The 15,106-nt window shown below is 34.2% G+C and overlaps 1 protein-coding gene across 6 annotated transcripts in view; it reads left to right on the plus strand.

The window, feature by feature from the left end:
- The first annotated feature begins 2,885 nt into the window (after positions 1-2,885).
- The window catches only part of CLIP3 (CAP-Gly domain containing linker protein 3), a 52,081-nt gene continuing 39,860 nt past the window's right edge, over positions 2,886-15,106 (plus strand). For all 6 annotated transcript variants that reach the window (XR_010908811.1, XR_010908812.1, XR_010908814.1 and 3 more), the window contains exons 1-2: positions 2,886-3,029; positions 11,920-12,076. Coding sequence is in view for 2 of the 6 variants with exons in the window: in XM_067461653.1 (XP_067317754.1) it covers positions 11,941-12,076 (136 nt within the window). In the remaining 4 variants the exon portion in view is untranslated. The remainder of the gene's footprint in view (positions 3,030-11,919; positions 12,077-15,106) is intronic.

A 15,106-nucleotide genomic window follows, 5' to 3' on the forward strand; every position in this document is an offset into this window, starting at 1 on the left:
TGGCAACAAGAATGATTGACAACTGGGAAATAGAGGGAGAAACCGTGGAGGCCGTGACAGGCTTTGTATTTCTAGGCGCAAAGATGACTGCAGATGCAGACTGTGGCCAGGAAATCAGGAGACGCTTCCTTCTTGGGAGGAGAGCAATGTCCAGTCTCGATCAAATAGTAAAGAGTAGAGACATCAGACTGGCAACCAAGATCCATTGCCTAGTCAAAGCCATGGTCTTCCCTGTAGTCACCTACGGATGTGAGAGCTGGACCTTCAGGAAGGCTGAGCAAAGGAAGAGAGATGCTTTTGAGCTGTGGTGCTGGAGGAAAGTCCTGAGAGTGCCTTGGACTGCGAGAAGATCCAACCAGTCCATCCTCCAGGAAAGAAAGCCCGGCTGCTCACTGTTGAAGACAAAGTGGAAGTCCTTTGGCCACATCATGAGGAGACAGCAAAGCCTGGAGAAGACAATGATGCTGGGGAAAGTGGAAGGCAAAAGGAAGAGGGGCCGACCAAGGGCAAGATGGATGGATGGCATCCTTGAAGTGACTGGACTGACCTTGAAGGAGCTGGGGGTGGTGACGGCCGACAGGGTGCTCTGGCGTGGGCTGGTCCATGAGGTCACGAAGAGTCGGAAACGACTGAACGAATGAACAACAACAAACATAATAAGAATAGCAAAGAAAAAACTTAGATGCATTTCAGATGCTCAATGTATGGAAAATCGTAGCATGATGCGTCTGATGTATATCTGGCAGTGATTGCAAGCACCTGGGAAAGGATGCAGAAAGAGATGCACTATAGGAAAAATATATATACAAATATCACAATATCTCAGAAAGGATTCCAAAGGTGACCTGCAAAGGATGCAGAATAGGGAAGATATTTCCTATTATAGAACTATCCCAATATCTGGGGAGGGATTCCAAAATTCAAAAAACATTTTGCATTTTGGAGACTCAGTGTGTGCAAAATCATCGCATGATGCTTCCAATTTATATCTGGAAATGATTGCAAGCACCTGGGAAAGGATGCAGAAAGCGATGCAAAATAGGAAATAAATATAGGAAATATCTCGATATCTGGGAAGGGATTCCAAAATCCAAAACATTTTGCATTTCAGATGCTCAGTGTGTGCAAAATCATAGCACGATGCTTCTGATGTATATCTGGAAATGATTCCAAAATCCAAAATATTTTGCATTTCAGATGCCCAGTGTTTCTGCAAAATCATAGCATGATGCTTCTGCTATATATCTGCAAAAATTGCAAAATCCAAAATATTTTGCATTTTGGAGACTCAGAGTGTGCAAAATCATAGCACGATGCTTCTGATGTATATCTGCAAATGATTCCAAAATCCAAAACATTTTGCATTTTGGAGACTCAGTGTGCGCAAAATCATAGCATGATGCTTCCGATTTATATCTGGAAATGATTGCAAGCACCTGGGAAAGGATGCAGAAAGCGATGCAAAATAGGAAATAAATATAGGAAATATCTCGATATCTGGGAAGGGATTCCAAAATCCAAAACATTTTGCATTTCAGATGCTCAGTGTGTGCAAAATCATAGCACGATGCTTCTGATGTATATCTGGAAATGATTCCAAAATCCAAAATATTTTGCATTTCAGATGCCCAGTGTTTCTGCAAAATCATAGCATGATGCTTCTGCTATATATCTGCAAAAATTGCAAAATCCAAAATATTTTGCATTTTGGAGACTCAGAGTGTGCAAAATCATAGCACGATGCTTCTGATGTATATCTGCAAATGATTCCAAAATCCAAAACATTTTGCATTTTGGAGACTCAGTGTGCGCAAAATCATAGCATGATGCTTCCGATTTATATCTGGAAATGATTGCAAGCACCTGGGAAAGGATGCAGAAAGCGATGCAAAATAGGAAATAAATATAGGAAATATCTCGATATCTGGGAAGGGATTCCAAAATCCAAAACATTTTGCATTTCAGATGCTCAGTGTGTGCAAAATCATAGCATGATGCTTCTGATATATATCTACAAATCCAAAATATTTTGCATTTTGGAGACTCAGAGTGTGCAAAATGATAGCATGATGCTTCTGATATATATCTGGAAAAGATTGCAAAATCCAAAATATTTTGCATTTTGGAGACTCAGTGTGTGCAAAATCATAGCACAATGCTTCTGATGTATATCTGGAAATGATTCAAAAATCCAAAACATTTTGCATTTCAGATGCTCAGAGTGTGCAAAATCATAGCATGGATGCTTCTGATATATATCTGCAAAAGATTGCAAAATCCAAAACATTTTGCATTTTAGATGCTCAGAGTGTGCAAAATCATAGCATGATGCTTCTAATATATATCTGGAAATGATTCCAAAATCCAAAACATTTTGCATTTCAGATGCCCAGAGTGTGCAAAATCATAGCATGATGCTTCTAATATATATCTGCAAATGACTGCAAAATCCAAAATATTTTGCATTTTAGATGCTCAGAGTGTGCAAAATGATAACATGATGCTTCTGATATATATCTGGAAAAGGTTGCAAAATCCAAAAAAAATTTTGCATTTCAGATACTCAATGTGTGCAAAATGATAGCATGATAATATATCTGGCACTAATTGCAAGGAATGCAGGAAGGGATGCAGAATAGGAAAAATAGATGGAAATATCAGGGAGGGAGTCCAAAATGCAAAGCATTTTGCATTTCAGATACTCAATGTGTGCAAAATGATAGAACGATATTATATCTGGCACTTATTGCAAGGGACGTAGGAAGGGATGGGATTGCAAAATCCAAAGCATTTTGCCTTTCAGATCCATTTCCTTTGCTTTGCCATGGCTTTGGCCTGCCTTTCCCCCTCCTTTTGCCAAGGAGGCGGGGATGGGGAGCGGAGTGGTGCTGATGCTGCGCATGAGCCGGAGCGGATGCTGCTGATGCTGCTGATGCTGAGACGCCTCCATCACCACCATCACCACCGCCTCTGTGCATCCGTCTCTCCATCCCTGCCTGGGAATCCTCGCCTCCTTCCCTCTTTCCCAGGTAAGGCTTCGGTCCTGGAGTGGTCTCCTTCCTCCTGGAAGGGGGTCTTTTCCCCCACTTTCCCCCAGGAATGGCTGCATCCCTCCCTGGCAAGGCCTGCATCCATCCATCTCCATCCTTTCAAGGAGGCCCCCTCCTCTTCTTTGCGCATCCTCTCTGCCCGGATGCACATACAGAGGGTCTCCAAGGAAAGACCCCCATCTTTCCCCACTGGACCCCTTTTCCCAGACCCAAAGGACCCACACCACACCCCTTGACCCCATTTTTCCCGTCTCCAGACTGGATTCACGACTATTTCTCGCTCCATGTCTCGATGTCTTCGCCCCACTCCCCCTCCCATAATGTATCTATTATCTTCCACATTGTTTCCAGTATCCGTCTCCCATATTTCCTGTGTCTTCTTCCCAGATTACTAATATCCCTCCCCCATATTATTTCCAAAATCCCCTATTATTCGCAATATCCATCTCATATTTCCTGTATCTCCTTCCCATATAATTTCCAATATTTCCCATATTATTCCCAATATCCCTCTCCCATATTTACTGTATTTCCTTCCCAGATTCCTAATATCTCTCTCCCATATTTACAATACCTGTCTCCCATATTATTTCCCATATTTCCAATACCCTTCCCATATTATTCTCAATACCTACTTCCCATACTATTTCCAGTATCTCCCTCCCATATTTCTAATATCTCTCCCATATTATTCCTAATATCCCTCTCCCATATTTCCTGTATCTCCTTCCCATATAATTCCCAATATTTCCCATATTATTTCCCATATTTCCTGTATTTCCTTCCCAGATTCCTAATATCTCCCTCCCATATTTACAATATCTATCTCCCATATTATTTCCCATATTTCCAATATCCGTCCCATATAATTCCCATACTATTTCCAGTATCCCCTTCCCATATTTCTAATATCTCTCCCATATTATTCCTTATATCCCTCTCCCATATTTCCTGTATCTCCTTCCCATATAATTTCCAATATTTCCCATATTATTTCCAATATCTCCCTCCCATATTCCCAATATCCTTCTCCCATATTATTTCCAGTATCTCCCATATTATTCCCAATATCCCTCTCCCATATTTCCTGTATTTCCTTCCCAGATTCCTAATATCTCTCTCCCATATTTACAATACCTGTCTCCCATATTATTTCCCATATTTCCAATATCCTTCCCATATAATTCCCATACTATTTCCAGTATCCCCCTTCCATATTTGTAATATCTCTCCCATATTATTTCCAGTATCCCTCTCCCATATTTCCTGTACCTCTTTCCCATATAATTTCCAATATTTCCCATATTATTTCCAATATTACCAATATCCTTCTCCCATATTATTTCCAGTATCTCCCATATTATTCCCAATATCCCTCTACCATATTTCCTGTATTTCCTTCCCAGATTCCTAATATCTCTCCCCCATATTTACAATATCTATCTCCCATATTATTTCCCATATTTCCAATATCCTTCCCATATAATTCCCATACTATTTCCAGTATCCCCCTCCCATATTTCTAATATCACTCCCATATTATTTCCAGTATCTTCCATATTATTCCCAATATCCCCCTCCGATATTTCCAATATACTTCTCTCATATTATTTCTAGTATCTTCCATATTATTTCCAGTATCTCTACCCCAGATTCCCAGTATCTCTCTCCCATATTTACTATACCTGACTCCCATATTATTTCCCATATTTCCAATATCCTTCCCATATAATTCCCATACTATTTCCAGTATCCCCCATCCTTCCCATATTATTCCCAATACCACTTTCCCATACTATTTCCAGTATCCCACTCCCATATTTCTAATATCTCTTCCATATTATTCCTTATACCCCTCTCCCATATTTCCTGTATTTCCTTCCCATATAATTCCCAATATTTCCCATATTATTTCCAATATCCCCCTCCCACATTCCCAATATCCTTCTCCCATATTATTCCCAGTATCCTTCTCTCATATTTCCTGTATTTCCTTCCCAGATTCCTAATATCTCCCTCCCATATTTACAATATCTATCTCCCATATTATTTCCAATATCCTTCCCATATAATTCCCAATATCTACTTCCCATATTATTTCCAGTATCTCCCTCCCATATTTATAATATCTCTCCCATATTATTCCCAATATCCCTCTCATATTTCCTGTATCTTCTTCCCATATAATTTCCAATATTTCCCATATTATTTCCAATATCTTCCACCCATATTCCCAATATCTTCTCCCATATTATTTCCAGTATCTTCCATATTATTTCCAGTATCTCTCTCCCAGATTCCCGTTATCTATCTCCCATATTATTTCCCATATTTCCAATATCCTTCTCACATAATTCCCAATACCTATTTCCCATACTATTTCTAGTATTCCCCTCCCATATTTCTAATATCTCTCCCATATTATTCCCAATATCCCTCTCATATTTCCTGTATCTTCTTCCCATATAATTCCCAATATTTCCTATATTATCCCCAATATCTCCATCCCATATTCCCAATATCCTTCTCTCATATTATTTCCAGTATCTTCCATATTATTTCCAGTATCTCTCCCCCAGATTCCCAGTATCTCTCTCCCATATTTACAATACCTGTATCCCATATTATTTCCCATATTTCCAATATCCTTCCCATATTATTCCCAATATTTCCCATATTATTTCCAATACCCACCTCCCTTATTCCCAATATCCTTCTCTCATATTTCCAGTATCCCTCTCCCATATTTCCTGTATCCCCATATAATTTCCAATATTTCCCATATTATTCCCAATATCCCCCTCCCACATTCCCAATATCCTTCTCCCATATTATCTCCTTCTCATTTTCCTAATATGCCATATTTCCAATAATATCACCCTCTCATATTACTCCCAATATCCCGTATTGATCCCAATATCTCCCTCCCATATTTGTAACATCCCTCTCCCATATTATTTCCAGTCTCTCCCATAACATTTCCAATACCCCATATTCCCAATACCTCCCTCCCTTGTTTCTATATCCCCATAATTCCCATAATATTTCCAGTCTCTCCCATATTTCTAACATATCTCCCATATTATTTCCAATACATTTCCTTCTTTATTTTCCAATACCTCCCACCTGTGTTTCCAATATCCTTCTCCCATATTATTTCCAATGCCCTCTTCCTATATTTCCAATACTTCCCCCCTGAGTTTCCAATATCCCTCTCCCTTTTTATTTTCCAATCTCCTTCTCCCATAATATCTCCCATATAACAGCAACAACAACAACAACAACAACAACAATTTATTCAGAAAAGAAACCATTGCCATGACCATAGTTGCACACGGAAATGCAGAAAAAGAGACTAAAATAAATAGCAGGTGGAAGGAAAACCTTGCGTGCATTATAGAATAATGGTTAGCAAAGAAAATGTTGGATAATATTATTATCATTATCATTAAAATTATTAATATTATTTTGTTTTATTGTTTCATGATATTTTTATTATTTGTGTTATTATTTTGTTTTATTATTTTATTATGATATGATTATTATATTTTATTATTTGTATTATTATATTGTTTTATGATGATATGATTATTATATTTTATTGTTACTTATGATATGATTATGATATATTATTATTTTTATTTTATTGTGTTTTGATGTTTTCTTCTGAAATTCTTATCATCAATAAAATTATATTATTGCTATATTTTATTGTTTTTGTTATTTTATAGTCTTATTGTGATATTATGATATTTTTTATTTTAATTTTATTTTTACTATGATATTATACTAATCATTAAAATTATATTATGATGATATATTATATTATTATTATTTTGTTTTATTATTATGATATCATGATATATTATTTTACTATTATTTTATTTTATTGCTTTATTGACATCATCATTAAAATTGTATTATGATGATAAATTATTATTTTATTAATAATTTGTTGTATTATATTATTATATTTTATAATTATTATTGAGTTTTATTTTTTTATCCTGATATTATTATTATTATTATCATCATTAACATTATATGATTATATTCTTATTTTATTGTTTTATATTATTATTATTATTATATTTTATTATTTTTATTATTAATTTATTTCATTGTTTTATTATGATATATCACCATCATCAAAATTATATTATTATTATTATTATATTACTATCACCATCGTTAAAATTATATTATTATATTATTTTATTTTGTTTTATTCTGATATTATTACATCATTAACATTATATGATTATATTTAGTTTTCTTATTTTATTGTGTTATTATTATGATATTTTATTATTTCTATTATTAATTTATTTCATTGTTTTATTATGATATATCACCATAATCAAAATTATATTATTATATTTATTATTATTATATTACTATCATCATCATCATTAAAGTTTTATTATTGTGATCTGTTATTATTTTTATTATTATTTTGTTTTTATTCTAATATTATTACATCATTAACTTTATATGATCATATTATATTGTTTTGTTTTATTCTTATTTTATTGTCTTATGATATTATTACGATATTTTATTATTTCTATTATTAATTTATTGCAGTGTTTTATTATGATATATCACCATAATCAAAATTATATTATTATTATTATAATTATATTACAAAATTATATTATTATGGTATGTTATTATTTTTATTATCATTTTGTTTTTATTATGATATTATTATTATCACCACCATCATTAAAATTATTATATTATATTATATTATATTATATTGTTTTATTCTTATTTTATTGTATTATTAAATTATTATTATGATGGTTTATTATTTCTATAATTACTTTATTTCATTGTTTTATTATGATATATCACCATAATCAAAATTACATTATTATTATATGTTATTATTTTAATTATCATTTTGCTTTTATTATGATATTATTATTATTATCACCATCATTAAAATTATATTATTATATTTATTATTATTATTATAATATTACTAACCTCATCATCATTAAAATTTTATTATTATGATCTGTTATTATTTTTATTATTATTTTGTTTTTATTATGATATTATTATCACCATCATTAAAATTATATTATTATTATTTTATGATATTATTTTGTTTTATTGTTTTATTATGATATTATTATATTTTAACCTATTAAATCCTAGTGTGAAATATCACCATCATCAAAATTATATTATTGTATTTATTATTATTATTATATTACTATTGCCATAATTAACATTATATTATTATGACATGTTATTATTTTTATTATCATTTTGCTTTTATTATGATATTATTATTATTATTATTATTATCACCACCATCATTAAAATTATATTATTATTATTATTTTATGATATTATTTTATTGTATTGTTTAATTATTATATTATTATATTTTAACCTATTAAATCCTAAAAGGATCTATATGTTGGACCACCTCCTGCTCTATTAATATGCATTCACATTGCAGGTTGTGGATCAAGCAAGCCGTATTGCATGCTGTCCCACTGAATTCCCGTAATACGTGGGAAGCAAAGAGGGATATGTGTCCCGGTTTCTGGGCGCACGCATGCCTTTGCCATAAATAGCCCGTGCCCACACGGTTAGGGAACTCCCTTCTGCTCAAAATACATTTATGCCTTTCCGGCGTCTGCTAAAAACATATTTATTTGGATAGGCTTTGGGGAAATAAAGGAGCGTTTCGTTGCTGCTGATCCTTTGCATTGGCTCAATTGTTTTGCAGCAGACGTTTCTAATGCATTGCTATAGATCTTTGAGATAGGCCTATGTGTGCCGATGTAGATGGGAATTGTTCTGAGCATGGAAGAGGAAAGAGAGCATATTATTATTATTATTATTATTATTATTATTATTATTATTATTATTGCTGTTGTTGTTTATATATTATTATATTTATTATATTCTTATTATTGCTATATAATGGGAATTATTATTATTATTGCTCTTGTTATATTTTATATATTATTATATTTATAATATTCTTATCATTATTGCTATATAATGGGAATTAATATTATTATTATTGCTGTTGTTATATTTTATATATTATTATATTTAATATATTTTATCATTATTGCTATATAATTGGAATTATTAGTATTGCTGTTGTTATATTTTATATATTATTATATTTATTATATTCTTATTGCTATTGTAAAGTAATGCAAATTATTATTATTGCTGTTGTTATATTTTATATATTATTATATTTATAGTATTGTTATTTTTGCTATTCCAGCATTACATACTGGGAATTATTATCATTTTCCTTATTATTATTATTGATTAATGTTAATAATAATATAATTGTTATTGTAGTTGGTATCATTATCGCTGTTGTTATATTTTATATATTATTATATTTATAATATTCTTATTGTTATTGTCAATTAATGCAAATTATCATTATTATTATTATTGCTGTTGTTATATTTTATATATTATTATATTTATAGTATTTTTATTTTTGCTATTACAGTATTACATACTAGGAATTATTATCATTTTCCTTATTATTATTGATTAATGTTAATAATAATATAATTGTTATTGTAGTTTGTATCATTATTATCGCTGTTGTTATATTTTATATATTATTATATTTATTATATTCTTATCATTATTGCTATATAATGCAAATTATTATTATTGCTGTTGTTATATTTTATATATTATTATATTTATAATATTCTTATTGTTATTGTCAATTAATGCAAATTATTATTATTGTTGCTGTTGTTATATTTTATATATTATTATATTTATAGTATTGTTATTATTGCTATTACAGTATTACATATTATCTTTTTCTTCTTATTATTTATTAATGTTAATAATAATATAATTGTTATTGTTGTTGGTATCATTATGATTACTGTTGTTATATTTTATATATTGTTATATTTATAATATTCTTATTTTATATATTATTATATTTATTACATTCTTATCATTATTGCTATATAATGGAATTATTAGTATTGCTGTTGTTATATTTTATATATTATTATATTTATAGTATTGTTATTATTGCTATTATTACATACTGGGAATTATTATAATTTTCCTTATTATTAATGATTAATATTAATAATAATATAATTGTTATTGGAGTTGGTATCATTATTATTGCTGTTGTTATACTTTATATATTATTATATTTATTATATTCTTATCATTATTGCTATATAATGGGAATTATTGTTATTTTTGTTATATTTTATATATTATTATATTTATTATATTCTTATTGTTATTGTCAATTAATGCAAATTATTATTATTATTATTGCTGTTGTTATATTTTATATATTATATTTATAATATTCTTATTGTTATCGCAAATTAATGCAAATTATTATTATTGCTGTTGTTATTTTTTATATATTGTCATCAAATATATAAAAAATAACAACAATAATAATAATTTGCATGCAGTGTAGTCATATTATATAAATCTATTATTGTTGTTGTTGTTGTTGTTGTTGTTGTTGTTATATGGGACTCTACACTGACCATATAATGTGGAGCATGGTTCAAACGGCATTATATGGTCAGTGTGTACTAATATAATGCAATTCAGTGTAGTCATACTATATAAATCTATTATTATTATTATTATTTTACATCATATTTTCAATAAAAGTACCAACGTTTTTACAAATCCTGATGGTGTCTAGGCACTTGATGATCCAACTGTGTGGGAGTGAGTCAAAGACTTTTTTGTAGTCAATCCATGTCATGTGAAGATTGGTTTTTCGGCTTTTGCAGTTCTCCAGAATCATTTTGTCAATCAATAACTGGTCTTTTGTGCCCTTGCTTTATTATTATTATTATTATTATTATTATTATTATTATTATATTGGACTCTACACCAACCATATAATGCAGTGCATGGGTCAAACTGCAATATATGTTCAGTGTAGACTAACATAATGCATTTCAGTGTAGGCATATTATATAAATCTATTATTATTATTATTATTATTATTATTATTATTATTGTTATTATTACTACTATTACTATATGGGACTCTACACTGACCATGCAGTGCATAGGTCAAACTGCGTTATATGCTTAGTGTAGACTAACATAATGCATTTCAGTGTAGTCATATTATATAGGTCTATTATTATTATTATTATTATTATTTTACATCATATTTTCAATAAAAGTACCAACGTTTTTACAAATCCCGATGGTGTCTAGGCACTTGATGATCCAACTGTGTGGGAGTGAGTCAAAGGCTCAAACCGCATTATATGTTCAGTGTAGACTAATATAATGCATTTCAGTGTAGTCATATTATATAAAATCTATTATTATTATTATTATTATTATTATTATTATTATTATTATTATATGGGACTCTACAATGACTATATAATGCAGTGCATAGGTCAAACTGCATTATATACTTGGTGTAGACTAACATAATGCAATTCAGTGTAGTCATATTATATAAGATGATGATGATGATTATGATTATGATGATTATTATTATATGAGGCTGCACTGACCATATAATGCAGTGTGTGGGTGTACACTGACCATATCGTGTATTATATAGGTCAAGCCATATTCTACGGCAGTGTAGATCCATTATAGACCACTGTAGTTTTATATTTAGTGTTTTTAAAGTTGTTTTGTAATTTGTGATATATGATATTTTAATGAATGTATATGTTTTTATGGCTGTAAACCGGGCTGAGTCCCTCGACGAGGTTGAGAAGCTCGGTATAGAAAACTGTGAAATAAATAAATAAATAAATTATAGGGTTGCGTCCATTGGGATTTGTAGTCCTTTTGCCTGACTCAATCCCCTATTGTGTTGATGCAGGAGACCGATCTCCCGTTGGCCATGACCAAGGACGACTCGGCGGAGCTCCCTTCGGAGGAGGACCACCACCCCTTGGAGTTCCAGAGCCCGGTCCTGGAGAGGAGGAAGAAGCCCATTGTCCACCCTTCGGCTCCTGCTCCGCTGCCCAAGGATTATGGTGAGCATGGGTTCCTTTCCTTCCATCGCATGGGTTCCTCCTGTCTGGACAGCCTGCCAAGTTTCCGATTCAGGCTTTTGTGTTTGTTTGAAGCAAATGAATCGCACTGGGCACAATGCAAGGCCTGAGCCTGGGAGGCCAAGAAGTAGACAAGGAGCCAATCATCACTGTAGGGGATTGGGTGGGGTTGCTATAGGGACAAGAGGAATCCCATGCTGGCACCTCTTCTCAACCATCAGAAGGGCAGCCAGGACTAATCTGAATGGAATGCAAGAGTGGGGCCAAAGGAGGGATTGCCCACATTGGAAGGGGGCCCCAAAGGCCATCCAGCCCAACCCCATTCAAAATCAGACACAATCCAAGTGACAAATGGCCATCCTGTCTCCATTGAATCATAGAACCCTAGAGGTGGAAGGAACCCGCAAAGACCATCCAGTCCAACCCCATTCTAGGGAAGAGACAATCAAAGCCTTCCTGACAGATGGCCATCCAGTCTCCATTGAGTCATAGAATCCTAGAGTTTGGAAGGGATCCCCAAAGTCCATCCAGCCCCACCCCATTCTAAGGAAGGCACAATTAAAGCCTTCCTGACAGATGGCCATCCAACCTCTATTGAATCCTAGAGCTGGATGGGGCCCCCAAAGGCCATCCAGGCCCACTCCAGTCTAAGGAAGACACAATCAAAGCCCTCCAGACAGATGGCCATCCACCCTTTGTTGAATCCAAGAGCTGGAAGGGACCTCCAAAGTCCACCCAGCCCCACTAAGAAAGACACAATCAAAGCCCTCCCAAAAGATGGCCATCCAGCCTTTGTTGAATCCTCGAGCTGGAAGGGATCCCCAAAGTCCATCCAGCCCCACTAAGAAAGACACAATCAAAGCCCTCCCAACAGATGGCCATCCAGCCTTTGTTGAATCCTAGAGTTGGAAGGGATCCCCAAAGTCCATCCAGCCCCACCCCATTCTAAGGAAGACAATCAAAGCCCTCCAGACAGATGGCCGTCCAACATCTGTTGAATCAGAGAATCCTAGCATTGGAAGGGACCCCCAAAGAACATCCAGTCTAACCCCTTCTGCCAAAAAGGAAGACACAATCCAATCCCTCCCGACAGATGGCCATCCAGCCTTTGTTGAATCCTAGAACTGGAAGGGACACCCAAAGGGCATCCAGTCCCACCCCATTCCAAGGAAGAGACAATCCATTCAGTCTCACTGAATAATAGCATGCTACATTTAGAGAACACTACAAAGACTATCCAATCCAAGCCCTCCTGACAGATGGCCATCCAATCTCCACTGAATCACAGAATCCTAGAGTTTGGAAGGTATCTCAAAAATCCCCATTTTAGGGAAGAGACAATCCAGGCCTTCCTGACAGATGGCCATCCAGTCAGCATTGAATATTAGGACCCTCGAGTTTGGAAGGGATCCCCAAAGTCCATCCAGCCCCACCCCATTCTAAGGAAGATACAATCAAAGCCCTCCAGACAGATGGCCGTCCAACATCTGTTGAATCAGAGAATCCTAGCATTGGAAGGGACCCCCAAAGAACATCCAGTCTAACCCCTTCTGCCAAAAAGGAAGACACAATCCAATCCCTCCCGACAGATGGCCATCCAGCCTTTGTTGAATCCTAGAACTGGAAGGGACACCCAAAGGCCATCCAGTTCGTTTAGTGTTGGATGGGACCCCCAGAGAACATCCAGTCCAACCCCTTCTGCCAAAAAGGAAGACACAATCCAAGCCCTCCCGACAGATGGCCATCCAGTCTTTGTTGAATCCTAGAGCTGGAAGGGACACCCAAAGGCCATCCAGTCCAATCCCATTCCAAGGAAGAGACAATCCATTCAGTCTCAGTGAATCATACAATCCTACATTTAGAGGATATTCCAAAGACCATCCAATCAAAGCCCTCCTGACAGATGGCCATCCATATAGTGCAGTCCAATGCAGTTAGTAATGCAGCATCAAACTGCATGACATTGCCTTAATTAAGCTGGAAACTATATTGGTTCGTTAACCAAAGGAAATCTCTGAAAGAAAGCTATATTGGGTTTTTGGGGTAATGTGTTTTGTGCTAATTAAACTTTGTTAATTAGAGAAAGGGCCTGGGATTAATTGACTGCAAATTACTCACCGCCTTGACTCAGCCTTGATTGGAATTGGACAATAGTTATGTCTCTGGCGTGAAGGTATTCTTTCGAGTTGATTAAATGTATAGATTTAAAATATGCAGAGATAACGAAAATATATATATATCTCCAGGTTGGCTGGCAGCTTCGTAGTTTGCGCAGTTCCGAGAATCGTGCCTCATTAAATCGAGCTGGATTCAGAGAAAGAGGGAAGATTGGGTTCCAAAATAAACTCCGCTCTAGTGACTCAGGGATATCAGGAAGGGATGAGTCACCAAAGACAGGCTTGCTGGGGGCATCTACACTCTGGAATTAATGCGGTTTGACACCACTTTGACTGCCCTGGCTCAATGCAATGGGATCCCAGGAGTTGTAGTTTGATAAGGGTTTTGCTAAAGAGGGCTGGGGCCTCAGCAAACTACAAATCCCAAGACTGGAGAAACAGAGCCTGTTTTCAAACTCTATATAACTGTAAGGTTAAGGTCTCTGAGCATGCACAGATTTCTCGGCATTTTAACAAGCCTTTGTATTACGATAATAATAATAATAATAATAACAACAACAACAATAATATATTGTCGAAGGCTTTCATGGCTGGAATCACTGTGTTGTTGTAAGTTTTTTGGGCTATATGGCCATGTTCTAGAAGCATTCTCTCCTGACATTTCGCCTGCATCTATGGCAAGCATCCTGTGGATGCTTGCCATAGATGCAGGTGAAACGTCAGGAGAGAATGCTTCTAGAACATGGCCATATAGCCCAAAAAACCTACCACAACACAACAACAACAACAAGGAAGAACATCTTGATGGTAAGAGCTGTTTGACAATGGAATAGGCTGCTTTGGAGTCCAGTGGGATCTCCTTCTCTGTAGGTTTTTAAGCAGAGGCTGATGGCCA

Source organism: Anolis sagrei, chromosome Y, assembly GCF_037176765.1.
Source record: "Anolis sagrei isolate rAnoSag1 chromosome Y, rAnoSag1.mat, whole genome shotgun sequence".
Lineage (NCBI taxonomy): Eukaryota > Metazoa > Chordata > Lepidosauria > Squamata > Dactyloidae > Anolis > Anolis sagrei.